The sequence below is a fragment of the Pinus tabuliformis genome, chromosome J (assembly GCF_031772625.1).
Source record: "Pinus tabuliformis cultivar Carrire ecotype Pingquan chromosome J, CPIR1, whole genome shotgun sequence".
NCBI lineage: Eukaryota > Viridiplantae > Streptophyta > Pinopsida > Pinales > Pinaceae > Pinus > Pinus tabuliformis.
The window spans coordinates 1,094,716,408-1,094,734,881 of record NC_142295.1 but is presented as its reverse complement, the minus strand read 5'-3'; the positions used below and the strand labels follow the sequence as shown (position 1 = coordinate 1,094,734,881).

General features: G+C 38.6%; 1 protein-coding gene across 4 annotated transcripts in view; it reads left to right on the top strand.

The window, feature by feature from the left end:
- Nucleotides 1-18,474, top strand: part of LOC149230849 (arginine biosynthesis protein ArgJ family) — a 291,055-nt gene that overhangs the window by 212,159 nt on the left and 60,422 nt on the right. For all 4 annotated transcript variants that reach the window (XM_089379078.1, XM_089379077.1, XM_089379075.1 and 1 more), the window contains 2 exons: nucleotides 558-680; nucleotides 11,356-11,418. In XM_089379078.1, coding sequence (XP_089235204.1) covers nucleotides 558-680; nucleotides 11,356-11,418 — 186 coding nt within the window. The remainder of the gene's footprint in view (nucleotides 1-557; nucleotides 681-11,355; nucleotides 11,419-18,474) is intronic.

The window sequence follows — 18,474 nt, the reverse complement described above, 5'->3', positions numbered from 1 at the left end:
TTTACACCGATCAGTAGCATATAGCTATCAGATATTTTTGCTTCTAGGTTTTCAGTGTGTTTAATATTTATGACAGACTCCACTATGATGAATGAAGTCCATTGTTTGTTCCAGACATAACTGTCCAACCAAGGGCAGTCATTTATGGGATATGTTGCAATACATTGAAAAAAGTAAAAGTGCTACAGAGCTAAATAGAGCAAAACAACATGCCTCATAGACAACCATTGCTTGTACTCAGTGGACTCATGTTTGCAGTGTTTTCACTCCAGTGTCTCCTTTTTTTTTAATAAGAAATTAACAAATAATTAGTTGTTAGTGAATAGATGAATTTTGATGTGTTTCACTCTTGTTCACCTATTTTAGTTGTTTGCCTTGTTTCACATTGGATTTGAAAGAAGATAGTCAACTCATGTTTTACAGTTATTTATAACACAGTATGCATCATGTGCACTGCGTTGTAGGACACCATTTAAAATGTATGTCACAAGGTTTTCTAGGTGTACGGTAGTTATAATACATATGATGTTACTGAGAGCATTGTGGTCTTTTTGTAGGTCGATGGAGACACTAGTACAAATGACACGGTTGTTGCCTTGGCCAGTGGTCTATCTGGAGCTAGGGAAATAACTTCACTAGAAGATTTAGAGGCCCAACAACTACAAGCAGCACTTGATGCAGTATGTATCTTATTTTCAGTACTCCCTTTCCTACTTTGTTTTTATTATCTGCACACTTGCATTATGTGTCCCAAGTACTATTATGGGGAGCAATGCATAAGTTAATTCTTTCTTTGTTGATGAACTCTTTTGAGCTTAGTAAACTGGAACCCATGTGACAGACTGCGACAGTGAGTGCAATATTAAACAGTGGCTTTAATGGTATACTTTCCCAAAGAACAGTTGACATTCTATGATACAAGTTGTGGTCTTGTTTGAAGATAATTCACTTTGGTCAGTAGTTTCTGTTTTGAATTCTTGTAACGTTGCCATTGAGGAAATTTCCAGTAGTGTTAGGTTTCTTATCCCCACAATTTTCCTTTTGTCATCAATGCCAATACTTCTTTCCTGTCAATGTTGACTTGTTAACTGGGAAAGCTATGAAAGGGATGCCCTGCATCTGAAGAGTTTCTTAGTGACTGAGTTGGATATATTCCTCTTACTGAAGTAGAAGAAAATAGTACCAGGATAAATAATACCTGAATATTTTATTCAGTCTTAGGGTGTAACCATCAAGAAATTAGCAATAAAATCTGAGATGCAGAAGTAACCAGAAAATTGCTTCTTACAAGAGAGTGTACTAATTGTTACTTCTGAATCCTGATATTCAATTTCGCTTTTGAATTATGTATAAATGTATACTACATCCAGCATATGTTTTCAACTTGTCACAATTGCTAATGTTCTTATTTTTTTGAAAGGATTATACAAGCTAGTGTCCATAATTGTTGTCTTCCAAAGGGACGGGAGACAATCAACAACTACACTTGATAACACAACCATAACCATACCCCTGTCTCCAGCCTTATAAACCGTTGGTTCGACAAGGAATGCAAAATCTTCCACAAGCATCCCTACCTCATTGTAACATGACCCCTCAAATTCTCCCAGTCTCTGTAAAACCTTTCATTTCCTTCTCCATTGTAGGAAGCATCTATTACATTGAGGAAACGTGAAGTTTGCCTGGGCCTCAGTCATTCCATGGAAACCTTTTGGTGTACCATCTTCCCTAAAAACCATTCCATCCCCCTAGGCCTAGACTTATGGTTGATATTCTCTTACAGGGCCTCCCTTTATGACATTATCAGACAACTTGCCTCCCATATTCCCTCACCCCCCTCTTCATGCCACCTCCTTAGTGAGAGAGACACTAGGGGAGCAACTATGGTTATGGGCACTATTGCCGCAAAATCTACCAGGCCTAGTGCAAAGCTCCACTGGGCAGAACCAGACCTTTTGTAAACAAGAGAAAGCGTTGCCACTGTCACCTCAGGAACCTTTCTCCTGCTCTTTAGTTGTATTTGACCACCGGGAAGGGTTCCCTAAATCACCTATAGGGCATTCAACAAGGTGATAAATATTAGGTCTAATGGGAGAAAGTATCAGTGGAGCCTAGAAAGGCTTAGATATTCTATACCATTGTTCTGGTACTTTAATCCTGGAACAAAAGGATGGCTGTTATGAGTTAGGGTTTTACTATTTTTCAATGATAGGGTACATGATGTCATATTACAGTCAAGGAAAAGGCCTTTCAAAAATAATCAACAAAAGGGGAGCAAGGCCTTGCAATAAACACTAGGATTAGGGTTTACTAATGGAAATGTATGGCTGAAAAGTATGCATAAACAGCAAAAAGGGATGACATCAGCCATAAGGAGGTTTAACGGTGCAAGGGTGCTAGATTTTACTTTTGTATAATTTATTGATGCAATTACTAATTTATGAGGACAAACATCCAACACATTTTCACTTTTATTTAAATTTCTGTCCTAAAACCCTAGTTGCTAACCTCAGGTGTCTAGGAACAGGGGAAAAGAGGAAATTTAATTAATTTTATGGATTATCAGCACAATAATGATTAGTGCCTTATCCTAGATGGGCTTAATGGAGTTTTCTAGGGCTAGATTCAATGAGAATGATTTTGCTGCAGTAAGGGGGGATGATTAGGGTATCCACGTTTAGAACCCTAACTATTTTCCTTGTGAAGGAAGAAATTAAATATAAGGAATGCACTATTACGTCTTCCTCATAGGCCTCAAATATTTCAACATAGATTTAATATTTATGCATGGTAAATAGAAACCCTACTTCACACATACAATATGCAAAATATAGAAGATAAAGGATCAATGTTAATTTTAGGTATGTTCTATGTTTAGAGCAATTTATTTCAATTTTCACAGTTAGCTCAATATCTTTCCCAGATTAGCAATCACATCAGTATTAAAGTAAATTGAAGATAGAACATAAACATAGATCGCAGAAGACAAGCCAAGACAAGAAGAGACAAGATGAGGCGCTAGCTAGGGACAAACCCCAATGTGGGGAAACCTGTTGATTTGGGGTAGCATCGGATGTGTTCTAGCCATGAAAATTGGTGGAGAGGCTTAAGCACATGAGATCTCTAAGACCCAGAAATGGTTTGGGTAGATTCTAACCGATTTGGGAGATATTAAAATAATTAATATTTTTAATGGAGTTCCTAAGTCTAAACTTGGGAAAAATAAAATATTAATGGGTATTAATATAAAACTGGGTTAGAAGGGTCCAAAAGTCATGGATCAAGCCAAATCTAATCTTAGGCGTTGATTAGAGATTTAATCTCAGCCGTCGATGGACCAACGAGAAAAGTATAAGAGGAACCTTAAGGGTCAGTGGGAGAACACACCAAGAGAGATCAAGAATTCGATTTTATGGGGCAAGGTTTGTTGAGGAAATCAAGTGAGTGATCTAAGTTGCAGCTGAGGGGCGATGAATACATAGCAGAGAGGCAGAGTTAGTACCAGGAGGATCAGCGTAGCGCCAGGAGAGGTTGACGCAGAGCCAGCTAGAGGCCACGCAAAGGCAACCAGGAGTTGCACAGAGCCAAAGAGGCCAGCGTGTGAGATGTAGAGGGTCTAGGGGCTGACGCAGAGGTTCCAGACGCTGACGCACAGGCCAGAGAGGCTGACGCAGGGCCTAGAGGCAGCGCTGGAGGATTTCGTGGGACAGATTGGGAGCCGGAGAGCCGAATAGGGTGACGTAGTCCCTATGGAGTGACACAAAGCAACATAGGCATCATTGTTGCTATGGGATTGTTCATCCAGTGATTTAGCTGGAATATCTATCTTCCACTGAGAGGTACTACTACCGAGGGCATTCTCTATTGGGTGAGCCATTTCTGGCACCCAGGTTGTATTTTGAAGTTGCATAATAATAAAACTCTCTAAATAGTTGCACCAGTTTTCCCGCATTGGGTTTTTCCGAGGACATTAGTCCAGAAACAACGGTGTCACTTGTGTGCTTGTTTACTTTCAGTTGATGATCTGTATGTGTTGATACTGTACTTGTATTTATTTTTAGTATTTACATGGTAAATAACTTGTTAAGTAATTGAACAAGTAGGAAGAAATAAATCGGATCATACAGGAAGAATTTCTAACGGGTTAAACTTAGAAATTCCAACAATTTCGTGAAAGTAAGAAGCTGAATAGGTAGCAAGGGTACTTATATGAAATGAACACCATTGTTCATTCTGAGCTTTGCACATTCGAGAAAGCCGTAAAGCACTAATTTTGGAAGGATGCTATGAACAAAGAATATGAGTCGATTATGAAGAATGATTTATGGGATGTGGTCCCTAGACTCATGGACAAATCTATTGTCACCTCGAAATGGATCTACAAGATCAAGCATGGAGGTGATCGATTATAGCCCTTGTTGCCTCGCAAGGATGGAATCTACATCAGATGGATGTCAAGACCACCTGCTTACATGTTTTAATTAAGGAGGAAGTGTATGTAAAACAACCCGAGGGGTTCGAAGTTCAAGATCGTTAGACACATGTATGCAGGTTGAAGAAAGCCCTCTATGGGTTGAAGCGAGCTCCCCGAGCTTGGTATGAGAGGATCAACAACTATCTGATGATGCTGGGATTTACAAGAAGTGAAGCTGATCCAAACCTTTATTTTAAGGTTGAGAATGGTAGACCTCTCATCTTGGTACTTTATGTGGACAATCTCTTTCTGACTGGTCTGGACCCTCTTATTCATCAATGTAAGAGGGAGTTGGCTTCCAAATTCGAGATGAAGGACCTAGGATTGATGCATTACTTCCTAGGGTTGGAGGTCTGGCAAAAGCCAGGTGAGAATTTCCGTTCTTAAGGAAAATACATCATGAAGTTACTTGAAAGATTTGGGATGGTGGACTGCAAGTCCGTGACTACTCCGATGGAACTTAACTTCAAGAAGTCATGTGAGAGTGCTACTGGGCCCAATTTGGGAAATCCTTCTGAGTATCGTCAACTCGTGGGGGCCCTGATGTTCTTGGCGAACTTTCGTCCGGACGTATGTTTTGTAGTGAACACATTGAGTCAGTTTATGGTTGAGCCTCATCACATACACTGGATTGCTGCCAAGAATCTCTTGAGATATCTCCAAGGCACAATCACCTATGGACTGAGATACATTGTTGGGAATGTAAGGCTCCATGGTTATTCTGATGCTGACTAGGTTTGCAGTGTGGTGGATCATGAAAGCACATTTGGATGTTGCTTCTCTCTAGGTTTTGCTTCGATATCCTGGATGAGCAGGAAGCAGAAGTCAGTGGCTTTGAGCACCGTTGTGGCTGAATACATTGCTGCTAGTATGACCTCCTCTGAAGCTGTTTGGTTGAGGAAGCTCTTTAGTGTGCTGTTTGGACATGTGCCGGATACCACCTTGATCTATTGTGAGAACCAAAGTGGGATTTGCCTTTTTGAGAATCCCGTGTTTCATGACCGCTCCATGCATATTGATATCAGGTAACACTTTATCCAGGATATGGTACAACGGGGAGCAATAAGGCTCCGTCATATTGGGACTGATGATCAAGTTGCAGATATTCTGATGAAGCCCCTGGGGAAGTTGACATTCTCAACGTTCCATGATCGACTTGGAGTCTTGAAGAGACCCTCTTATGAGGGTCTCATTTGATTTGGATATTGAGCTCTGGGAGCTCCAGGGGTCTTGGGGTACTTCTTGGAGCGATGAGTGACCATAAGGTGAGTGGTTCACCTTTCCCTAGTGGTGCGCAATGTACAGGGTGAGTGGTTCACCTTCCCTTGTGATATCCCATGTTGAGATATGCATAGGATGAATGGTTCACCTTCTCCTGCCGATACATCCTATCCATGCAGTTTGGGACTCATGGGAAGTACTGCTCATCTGGTCAATGAGTAGGGAAATGAGGATAGGGACCGTAGTACTACTGATGGATGCATCATGTACTACCATACTCCCTATGCTAGGATGTTTGATATTGATCTGGATTAATGGACACTGACTTTGGGTCAGTGGAGAGTAGTATGATATACTCTCGATTATTGGAGGCTCACATCGGGTCAGTGGAGAATGGTATGATACATTCTCGATCATTTCTTCTTCATTGTTTCTTCATGGTTCAGCAGAGTAGGGATGATAGGGATGGTATTGATTGTCAGATGGTTTGGCAGGTGGAGTTCTTCCTAGTTGAGACGGAGTGTTAAATTTGGAAACTAGGGCCAAACTCCACCTTGGACAACTCAAATGATGCAGTTGATATTTTTATTGGATTCCTCTCTCTGAGAGGTGAAGGATTGATCTAAAGATCATCTCATTTTGACATGTACAAATGGAATTATGAATCTATTTTGTTTATGGACAAATTGTCAAGGTCAACCAACAATCTAATGTAGGCTCAGAAGCCCAAGAGACATGTCCATTGATCCTCAACGTTGCATATAAATAGAAGGTGCATCTACCTCATTTGGACACTCATCACTCACACATCTCTCTCTCATCTGATTGGTTCATACACTTTTTTGGGCAACCTCTCTCTCCACATTTGTAAAGAAGAAGACAGGGATTTTCTATTTTAGCATTGACCGAATTTCAGGAAGGGTTGACCAGCGTTGACTGAGCTGCCATTGACTTGATTTGACTGTGTTTTTCTTTGGAGTATTTCTGTTTGGGAAGGACGCATTTCTTAGCACAAAAATTGAGGCAATCTGAGCTGTTTGACCACCATTGATTGTAGGAGGGTTTGACCACAGGTTCGACTCTGCGTTGACCAAGTTTGACTAAGTTTTTCGAGATTGTTTTGGGTTGATTCGAATGACTGTTGGAGGCCGAGTTGATTGGATTTGACCGCACTGTTTTGGAGGATAGATTCTTCTCTGTTGACCAACGTTGACTTTCTGGTCAGGGTTTTCTGTTACTGCTGTTTGACTGGACAAATTTCACTTTGACTGGGCAAGTGAATATTGCATATTGGTGCCACATCTTGTGTCCTCTTGTCTTGGCTTGTCTTCTACTATTATTTTTTATGTTCTATCTACATTTTACTATCATGTTAATGTGATTGCTAATCTGGATATTGATATTGGACTAATAAGAAAATTGAGGTAAAATTGCTCTTAAGCATAGAACATACCATTGTTATGTAAAATGAACACCTTAGCAGAAATGTACCCTTCACTCAAGTCAAAATTGTTGATCATGCATGTTAAGCATTTTCTAACGTATATTATGTTGAGAAATCTAAAGGGCAATGGTTAGGATGATTTCCCTTTTTATGATAATTGCTTGTGATGTCTTTTTACTTATTAGCTTATCCACTTATTATTATGTTCGGATATCATCAAACAACTACCATAACAAGAAGAACAATGGTACACAAGAACACAAAATGAAGGCTGGACGCTATTGGAAAGTGTAACTATGTTCGGTCTTCATAATGACATGTAATTGTGATTTTTGTAAATGATGGAAAGAAGAAAAATAAGATTATTATTGTAATGCTTGCTTCATGGGTTTCATGAGCAAGAGCTTTTATTTTTGGATGGTTCGCAGGGAGAGCCTTTAGGATTTGTCATTAAAGTCAAAATGAGTCAATGTCATGTATGAAGAACCCTTCTTGGGCACATTACAAATGTATGAGTCTATAGAGTTGTCAAGAAGCCCTCCAAACTCAGACTCATTGAAGACTGCAAGAAGAATCTAGCCACAAAGTTTGATATGAAGGATCTGGGACAAATGCATTATTTCCTAGGGTTGGAAGTTTGGTAGCAGAAAGGAGAAATCTTCCTTGGGCAAGGAAGGTATGCTACAGAAATCCTAAAAATGTTCGAGATGGGAGACTGTAGACCTTTCGCTACAGCAATGATCACCAACTGGAAGAAGATTGATGCATCAGAAGACAAGGATGTTGATCCCACCCTATACCGACAGCTCATAGAGTCCCTGATGTATCTAGTCAATACCAGGTGAGATATTTGCTACACTGTCAACACCCTCAGTCAATTCATGGTGGAATCAAAGAGGGCTCACTTGGCAGCAGCCAAGCACGTTCTCAGGTATTTATAGGGAACAGTTGATTATGGGCTCTTGTACAACAAGTGGAATTAACTGATGCAGATTGGGAAAGAAGTTTAGTGGATCGGAAAAGTACCTCTAGGTACTGTTTCAACATTGGATTAGGTATAACCTCCTGGTGCCGTAGGAAACAGAAGTTTGTGGCTCTGAGCTCGTTGGAGGCAGAATATATGGTAGCAAGCACAACTTCGTGTGAGGCCATATGGCTTAGAAACTGCTGGTAAACTTATCTAGAAAAAATATGTAGGCGACCAGGGTCGTGTGTGATAATCAGAGTTGCATCAAACGCTCTGAGAATCCAGTATTTCATGATAGGTCAAAGCATATTGATATCCGGTGTCACTTTGTCAGAGATTGTGTCCAACGAGGAGCTATACAGTTGAGCTACACTCCTATAGGGGAACAAATGGCAGATATCCTCACTAAAGCCCTTGGAAAGTCAAAATTTGACTACTTCAGGGAAAAGATGGGAATGGTAAAGAACCCCTTTCAGAAATAGTGTGTTAGCAGCACGAATGAAGAGGGAGTTGCAATGTAGATGTAGTGTTGGGAGAAAGGACCAACAACAGCACAAATGCAGAGGGAGTTGCAGTGCAGATGCAATGTTGGGAGAAAGGACCAACAACAACACAAATGCAGAGGAAGTTGCAGTGCGGATGCAGTGTTGGGAGAAAGGACCAGCAACAATATGGATGCAAAAGGAGCTGTTGTATAGATGTAGCAGTGGCAGTAGCAGAGTCATGGGCAGTAGTATAGGAGGCAACAGTTCAGAGGATGTTGGGCTGGAAGGCTTAGCAACAGCACAAGCACCGATGCCGGAAGATCAGAGTAATACTCAGTGAGGAGTATTGTTAGAGCAAAGTCCTCGCTAAGAGGGAGTGTTGATTTTGGGTAGCATCAGATGTGCTCTAGCCACGAAATTTGGTGGAGAGGTTGGGGCACATTAGATCTCCAATACCCAGAAAGGGTTTGGGCAGATTATAAACAGATCAGGAGATATTAAAATAATTAATACTTTTAATGGAGTCCCTAAGTTTGGAAAATAAAATATTAATTTGTATTAATATGAATCTCTGTTAGAATGGTCCAAAAGACATGGATCAAGCTAGATCTAATCTTAGCCGTTGATTAGGGACTTAATCTCGACCATTGGGATGTTTAACATAAAAAGTAGAAGAGGAGGCTTGAGGGGCACTTGGAGAACACACTGAGGGAGACCAGTCAGTTCAATTTCTGGAGCGGGGTTTGCTGAGAAATTGAACCAGTGGTCTGAAGAGCAGTCAAGAGGCAACAAGTATGGAACAGAGAGACGGGAGATCAACGCAGAAGAGGCAGATGTAGAGCCAGAGGAAGCCAGGAAGAGGTAGTAGAGACTGTGTAGAGCCAGAAGGGCCTGTGTCATCCACGTAGAGGCTGCAGGAGTGACGCAGAAGCCCAGAGAGGCTGCGCAGAGCCTTAGTAGGCTGACGTAGAGGGTTTTAGGCTGACGCAGAGGGTTTCAGGCTGTAGTAGAGGTTAGTAGGGCCTACGCTGGGTTTAGCAAAGTGTTGGAAGTTTGTCTATCTGTGGGTAAACTAGTTTGGCACCCTGTTGTACAAGAAAATTGTTGAATAATAAAATCCTCCCTTGCTGCACCAGTTTTTCCACATTGGGTTTTTCTAGGGACATTAGTCCAAAATAACTGTGTCAATGTGTGCATATGTTTGTTTCTGTATTACGGTGTGATATCTGCAGTAGTATTTATTTTAATGTTTGTTGAAGTAATTTCATGAATAACTTATGATGAAATAAGTAGGAAAAGTAAACCAGTTGTTGCAGTGATAGAATTTTCACATTGATCTCTTACTCGATGTGTTTTCTGAATGCCCATGAAGCCTCGTCTGATAATCTTCTCGTTGAGAACCAACAACCCAAATTAGATTCTAATCAATGGCTTAGATCATTTTGGCTTGATCTTCGTCTTCTTCTAAAAGTTTCACCCCCATTTTGATTAATACCGGTTAATTATTTTAATCTCCTAAGTTTAGACTTAGGCCTCCATTAAAAATAATTAATTATTTTAATAAAACCTTCTCTGGGTGGAATTTCCCAAAACGATTTTTGGGTATTCTGGAATATATGTGTCCTAGCCTCCCTTCAAATTGTGAGGCTTAGAGCATATCTGATGCGACCAGAAATCAACAGCCTCCCTTGTGTTGGATTGTGTCCTTCACTGAAGAGAGTGGTGAAGTTGCCGAGGTGATAGTGTTAACTCTCGCGTGTGTTGCACATTGTTTAGGTCATCCAATGAGGCTTTGCACAAGGTACTATATTTTGTTGTAACAGGTAACAAGTATCATGTATTATAGAAGAGCTAGTGCATGTACTCCATATTATAGAATAGAAGGTGATTTTGCACTACAAAGCACTTCTGTAAACTAGGAGATCAGCTAATGTTTTAAATATAACTAGTGAATTGCTCCCTAGTTGGGAAGAAACATAAAAGTGATTCAAACTAGGACACTTTCTTCCTGATTTATTCATCCAAGACCATGGTACAATACCATCATTGAAAAATTGAGATGTTTCTCCCAGTAATGATTTAAGGCAGGTGGCTATGATGAGGCTATCTGCTAGGGGATGTTATCCACAATAGTGCAATTGAGCAAACTAATGTGAACATTCATCAGATATATAGATGGTATAAATCTGTACTTGAATATTGACTTCTATTGCAGGTTCTCATGATTAAGCTGCCTTAATCATCAGTATTTAAAAGGTATCTGTAAAGCCTTGTTCTTGGTATATTTTTAAGCTTTTTAAGCGTTAGCTGTGTCAGTACAGAATTGTTTTTGAAATGAAGAAAGACCATTGGAGTTTTAATTTCTCATTTTATTCTACAGAAGATTTGGATTATAATTGTCAGTCTCACACTATCTTTTTAGCAGCAGTTAAGTCTATGAAGCTCCCATATTTCTTGTAGAAAAGCTTCCAAAATGTAAATCCCTTATAACCATGCAATTTTTTATGACTTGGTATTCTCTTGTTCAGAAATTCTTATATGCTTGATGTCTTTACTACATAACTAGTCTTTCAGAAATATTATCACTTAGCATATTGCTTTCCTCTAAGGTGGCATCTGCATGAAAATTTATAATTTACCTTCTTTTATTCATATGTTTAACATGGCATCAAAATAGCTGAAATCAATATACGGACAGCAAGGACCCTACCAAGTTAATCAAATGAGCATTACTATTGACATTCTTCTTATTATTTTGAGGCAGGTCATGCAAGGTTTGGCGAAGTCAATAGCATCAGATGGAGAGGGCGCAACTTGCTTAATTGAGGTAAGCATGTTGCTCATAGATTGACACTCAACCGCAAGCAGAAAATGAAAGGAGAATGGATTGTACAGAGTCAGTTCAAATCACTAGGTTTATTCTAGCACATACTGCCCAGAGTAATAGTATCCACTTAATTTCAAAAGAATTGTGATAGGACATATTTATATGTTGTGACTAATAAATTCCAGGTGACCATATCCATCAGTTTAGAAGGTTACTATAAGATATATGTTTTTACTTTTTGTTTTTAATGATGTAATAAATTATTATTTCATTGAGTATTCCCTTTCATTGCTGACTCCATTCACAAATAATCCTCGAAAACCATTTTTTTCACAACACCTGTAGCAGCCCCACGTTGTGGATCCTACTTTTATATGGAAAGTACTCATAATATTTTTGTGAAAAGCAATTGTTAACTTCACTAAGTTCATCTTCCTTCGTGTAGTTTGTTGTCTATTCTTCTTAGATCACGCTCTTAGATAAGCATTGCTAGGTAGCAAACTTAATTAATGCTTTCTTTGGGCTGAAGCCCATTATGGTAGTAAGGTGTGAAAGCTTATTATCCACTGCAGCTTCCCTAAAATTTGTTCAACATTTTAGATAATGATCGCCTAGATGGTTTCTGGATTTGTTTTGAGTTTATCATAGTCAACCCATTTTTTATTGAATACTTACAGGTTGACTCCCCATCTTTTTTTTACCAAAATTGGCATCCCGTCCCTATGTACAGCAGTTTTCACTTTGGCAGATTTCTCTTGTCCTTTAGATTCTATTCTTGATCAGCTTTCTAATGAAGTTTGTGAAATTTTACACTTACAAGAACCTAGACAGGAATGCACATAAAGAGCAAATGAGAAGAGATCATTTCAATATTGAGTGATGCAACATCTCATTATATAGTAAGAGAGAGAGTGGTTATGTAACTCCCAAATACCTAATCTTTTTTATAACCAAAATTTTCTTGCCCCACTAGATGTGAAGATGAACTTGCTCAATGATTTTTCCTGCTCCCTTACAGTTTGTTGCATTATCAGTGATTACATGAACCACATTAGAAGGAATAACATCATTGATTGTTTTTAGTATGAGCTTTGAAGTGCTTTGAGCAAATAAAGTGATCAATGAGGATTCATGCACTGCAAAAGACACTGCATTGCTAGTGGAATCGACAAACTCAGTAATTATCAGCAAAGATATATTTTTTTATTAATAAATGAATAGAGGCTGTTACAATTTGTGGGAGGCCCCTGGTTTTACACTGCCTTGGGTGCCTCTTGGTGAATGGGCATGATTGTGATCATGCCCTTTTGCCTATTTAAACTAATCGTTACAGATATTAATTAATTTACATAATATTGCCTTCCTTCCAAAAAGATGCTTTGTCCTCAAAGCATACGTAACGACGGATGTTGTTGACGAAACACTTCAGTTTCCCAAGAAGCTTCTTGTTCTGGTAATTCCTTCCATTTGATCAAGTATTCTTTGATTACTCGTGATCACAGCTTCCTTTCTTTGCTGGATATGATACCTTCTGTCTCTAGAATAACCCTTACTTTGTCATGTAAAGTCGGAAGTGTTGTTTGTGTTGATTGATGTTCACCAAGTGCCTTTTTGAGGCAGGATACATGGAAGACGTTATGAACACGACTTTTCTCAGGAAGGCTCAAACTGTATGCGACTTGGCTGATATTTTTGTTGATCTGATATGGTCCATAAAACCTTGGTGCCAATTTATTTTTTCCTATTTGTTTTAAGGGCACCCGCTTGTATGGTTGAAGTCTGACAAATACCCAATCTCCAACTTCAAATTCTCTCTTGGTTCTATTTTGGTCAGCTTGCTTCTTCATACGATTCCTTGGATTATTTAGATTTTCTTTTAGAGTTTGGACGACTTTTTGGGTTTCTTCTAATTGGTTTTTAACAACTGGCAACTTTGTCTCGATGATAGCAAAGTCCTTCCATTTCAGAGGTTCGTAACCATACAGAGCTTGAAAAGGAGTCATTTTTGCTGACGTGTGGTAAGTGGAATTGTACCACCATTCAGCGAGATGTAAGCACTGAACTCACTTATTTTGTTTGTCTATGGCATAATAACGTAAATAGCCTTTTAAACATTTATTGACAACATTTGATTGGCCATCCATTTGAGGATGGTAAGATGAACTCATGTTGAGGTAGGTTCCTATATGATTGAAAAATTCCTTCCAAAAATTACCCTTAAATTTGGCATCTTTATCGCTCATAATAACCTTGGGAAATCCATGTAATTTGTAAACATTTTTGCAAAATATCTCAGCGATTTGTTTTGCAAAGTTGATTTCCTCATTGCAATAAGCAGTGTTCCACGGGAGTGCGTCCCCTAGGGTCGGGTGCGCGCACCCCTCACACCCCATGCACTTGGGACGGGGGGACGTCTGGGGAAACGTTTCCCCACGTCCTTATTTTGGGGAGACGTGGGGAGACGCAGGGGGGACTTTTCCCCGGCGTGGGAGACGCGACTCCCCAAAAGGGGAACGCTTGGGCACCCCCCCTCAAAATGGGCTATGCATTCCCCGTTAAATTTTCTTGTAATCAATGATTTATGATAGGGGAAACCTAGTATTTGACCATATTGCGCTACTAATGCTATACAATTCATGGTAATGTTAAATTCTTAAATTCTTAAAGTAAAAGTGATATTCTCCTTTATTTTTCATTTTCATCCTTTTACTTAAATTTTTAACATTACCATGAAATGATTCAGGATGTTTGAGAGTGGTTTCAACCTCATTGGATTTCATGTGGAGAAAGTAGAATTTTAGATCTCACTCAAAATCCAGCAGAGTTAACAGTTTTTCAGGAATTCAGGATTCGATGGATTGCAATGTTTCCATTGCATTTTGTCATGTACAAGGGTATGGAATTAGTACTTAATCAAGATTACCAAGCCCTCGATGTACTTTAAAGTGACTTTTAGACTCATCACTCCACTGTTTTTGAGTTTTAGTTATATCAATTTACTATTCTAGCCTTAAGATTTCAGTATATAGTCTATTTTGCTTAGTGCTAATTAGATTCTAGCATGATGAATGATGAATTTTAATTTTAATCTAGAATGATGAATGAAGAAATTTAATTTTTAAATCAATGTAAATTCTAGAATGGTGAATAATGAATGATGAATATGGATCAGGATATTTTATTATTGAATCTCGTGGTCTATGGATGAATCATGTATGTATTAGTAAGGATGATGAGTATGGATCAATGTATTTCATTAGTTAATTCAATTATGTATGTATCATTGTATTTATGCTTTCATTATTGAATATGAATTTGAAATATATATATATATATATATATATATATATATAGTAAAAGAAAAAAATCATATACCTCGACGTCCCCCCGTACCCCCTAAATTTCCCTAAAATTTGAGGGTACTCCCACATGTCCCCCTTGTGCGTCTCCCTGCACCCGCGTCTCCCCGTCCCGGAGTCTTGGTGGAACATTGCAATAAAGTGAGCATACTTGGTGAGTCTGTCGACTACTACAAGAATTTTATCCTTACCATCAGATACAGGTAAACCTTCAATAAAGTCCATTGGTATTTCCTCCCATTTCTGATTCAAAATGTTTAAGGGATGAAGTAGTCCGGGTGTCATAATATTTTCATTTTTATTCCTCTGGCATTTATCGAATTCGACTACATATTTTTTAATATCACTGCTCATTCCCTTCCAAAAGAACGATTGGCATGCATTATAGTAGGTTTTAAGGTATCCTGCATGTCCGGATGGCAATGAATCATGCGACTCTTTGAGAATCTTGGCTTTAAATTTGGAATCTGCATTCAGATAAATTCTTCCCTTGTACCATAGAATATTGTTCTTCCATTCAAATTTTGAATTCTGAGGAAGATTATTGATTATAGCACTTGTTTATGGATTTTTTGCATATTCACTTCAAATCTCATTGAGCCATTCAGGTACAACCACTGAAATTGCAAGTAATGATGGTTTTTCGTCTACCCTCGATAAGGTATCAGCTACTACATTATCTTTCCCTTTCTTGTGTAATATATCCATGTCAATGGTAACGATTTTTTCTATCCATTTTTGTTGTTCTGTAGATAGCGTTTTTTGCTGGAGGATATGCTGAAGACTATTATGATCTATTCGTATTAGGAGCTTACTTCCCAAGAGGTATTGTCTCCATTTGGCTAATGCATGCATAATAGCAAGCATTTTCTTGTTATATGTCGACTTGAGATGTTCTTGCTTGTTGAGCTTCCTGCTTTCAAACGCGATTGGGTGACCATCTTGCATTAGTACTGCTCCTACACCAAAACCCAAAGCATCACATTCAGTTACAAATGGTTTTGAGAAGTTTGGAGTTGCTAATATAGGCGCATGAGACATAACTTCCTTCAAGTCTTCAAAAACCTCATCTGCTTCATGATTCCATCAAAATGAGTTCTTCTTTAGAAGGTTCGATAGGGGTGCGGTTATATGGGCATAGCTTTTAATAAATCTTCGATAATACCTTGTCAATCCTAAGAATCCTCTTAGCTTGGAGATATTAACTGGTTTGGCCCATTCGCTTATAGCCTTGATCTTATTAGGATCTACTTTTACTCCTTCCTTGGATATTACATGTTCGAGATATTCAACTTCTTCCTTCCCAAAAGTGCATTTGGACTTCTTGGCATAGATTTGATGCTCCTCTAACACAGTAAGAACTTTCTCCAAATGTTGTAGGTGCTCTTTCCAAGCTTTAGTGTAAATTAAAATGTCATCAAAGAATACTAACACAAACTTCCTTAGGTATGGATGGAGTAACTCGTTCATAGTAGCTTGGAATGTTGTTGGTGCATTGGTTAAACTGAAAGGCATTACTTTAAACTCGTAATGACCTTCATGTGTTCGGAACGCAGTTTTTGCTACATCTTTCAATCTTATTTTGATTTGGTAATATCCTGACCTTAGATCTAATTTGGAGAAATATTTAGCGCCATGTAGTTCATCCAACGTTTCATTGATAAAAGGAATTTGAAACTTGTTTTTAATTGTTATTTTGTTTAATCCTCGATAATCAACGCATAATCTGAACGATCCATCTTTATTTCGAACTAATACCACTGGAGCAAGATACGAACTTTTACATTTTGGGATGATGCCACACTTTAAAAGGTCCTAGACTAATCTCTTGATTTTAGTTTTTTGATGATGTGGATATCGATATGGTTTGGAGTTGATAGGATTTGATCCTGCTTTGACTTCTATTGTATGCTCGATATCTCTTTTAGGCGCCATCTTTCTTTCGAACTAATACAACTGGAAACATACGAACTTTTACTTTTTGAGATGATGCCACACTTTAAAAGATCTTGGACTAATCTCTCGATTTCAGTTTTTTGATGATGTGGATATCGATATGGTTTCGTGTTGATAGGATTTGATCCTGCTTTGACTTCTTTTATATGCTCGATATCTCTTTTAGGCGACATCTTCATCGAAAGGTCTTGGAATACTTTTTCATGCTTTTGAATTAGCTCTTGGACTTCTGGTGCTTCTTCTTTGACTGGATTCAAAGTTAACATTTCTAATTGATGACTGTACTACATAGGTTGGCGCTCCCTTCTGAATCATTTTCATCATCTGGGATGATGATACAATTTGGTTCTTAGGTGGCTGGAACCCATATAATTTGTATTTCTACTCTTCCCATTTAAATTTTATAAATTGCTTTTGATGGTTGGCAGAGTAAGTACCGAGTGTTTGTAGCCATTGGATACCTAATGTTGATTTGGGGTAGCATTGGATGTGCTCTAGGCCTCAAAATTTACAGGAAGGCTTAGACACATGCATTCTCCAATGCCCAGAAATCATTTTGGGAAATTCCACCCTGAAACAATTTTATTAAAATAATTAATTATTTTTAATCCGACCTTAAGTCTAAACTTAGAAAATTAAAATAATTAATGGGTATTAATCTAAACTGTGGTGGAACTTCTAGAAGAAGGCAGAGATCAAGTCATATGATCCTAAACATTGATTAGAATCTAATCTGGGCCGTTGATTGATCAAGGAGAGGATTATAAAAGGAGACTTGATGGGCATTTGGAGAACACACCATAGTCAGATACTCAGTTACTCGAGTAAGATCGATTTTCTCACTTATCAAAGTTCGGCAAGAGAAAATCAAATCAGAGGGAGAGTTGCAGGTGAAAAATTAAAAGAGGGCATCAACATATTTAGAGAGTGCAAGGCAACAAGACGCAGAGCAGGAACAAAGTGATGTAGAAAGAGGCAACGCAGAGCCTGCGTGGGTAGGTTGACGTTGAGCCAGGGGGAGCAGTTTAATGCAGAGAGGATCAGAAGGATTCCAGCTAGAAGAAGTGCTTCACCTGGGGTAGAACTTGGTCAAGAAGTGTTTGCAAAATTTCTCATTCCTATTTTGTTGATTGTAATTTGTACATGAGAATTTGCTGAAGAATATTAAATAATAAAACCCTCATCTGTTGCATCGATTTTCCCACATCGGATTTTTTCGGGGACAATTGTCCAAAAATAACTGTCATTGTGATTGTATTTGTGGCAGTATTTTTTTTTCTTACATTTACTTTCTGCAATGTTTTAATTGTGAAGGCTGCAGTAGAATATATTTCGATATTTGCCATAAGAATACTATGGATAACTTATTTATGAGATAATAAGTAGAGGAAATAATATTAATCACTACAGTAAGATTTCTATTTAGAAATTTTTACATGGTATCAGAGATAAATGGAAGTAGAAGAAAGAAGCTGGAGGACCCAACATTGAAAGGAGAAGGGAATTCGAAATTCCTACAGGGGCAAAAATTCGAATCTCCCAGAGGATTGCGCAGTTCAAGCCAAGAAGATTGGATTTCGTGGGAAAAATCTCTCTGAGTGAGTCGATAGAGAGGTAAGTCTTTCCAATTGAAATTTGTCAGTGGTAGAAGGAACAATGGAGCAGAAGATTCATCAAGGGGAGTTGTCTTAGGTGGGACGCAGTTTTTCCTGCAGCAGTTGCTAGGACAGGTTAGCGTCAT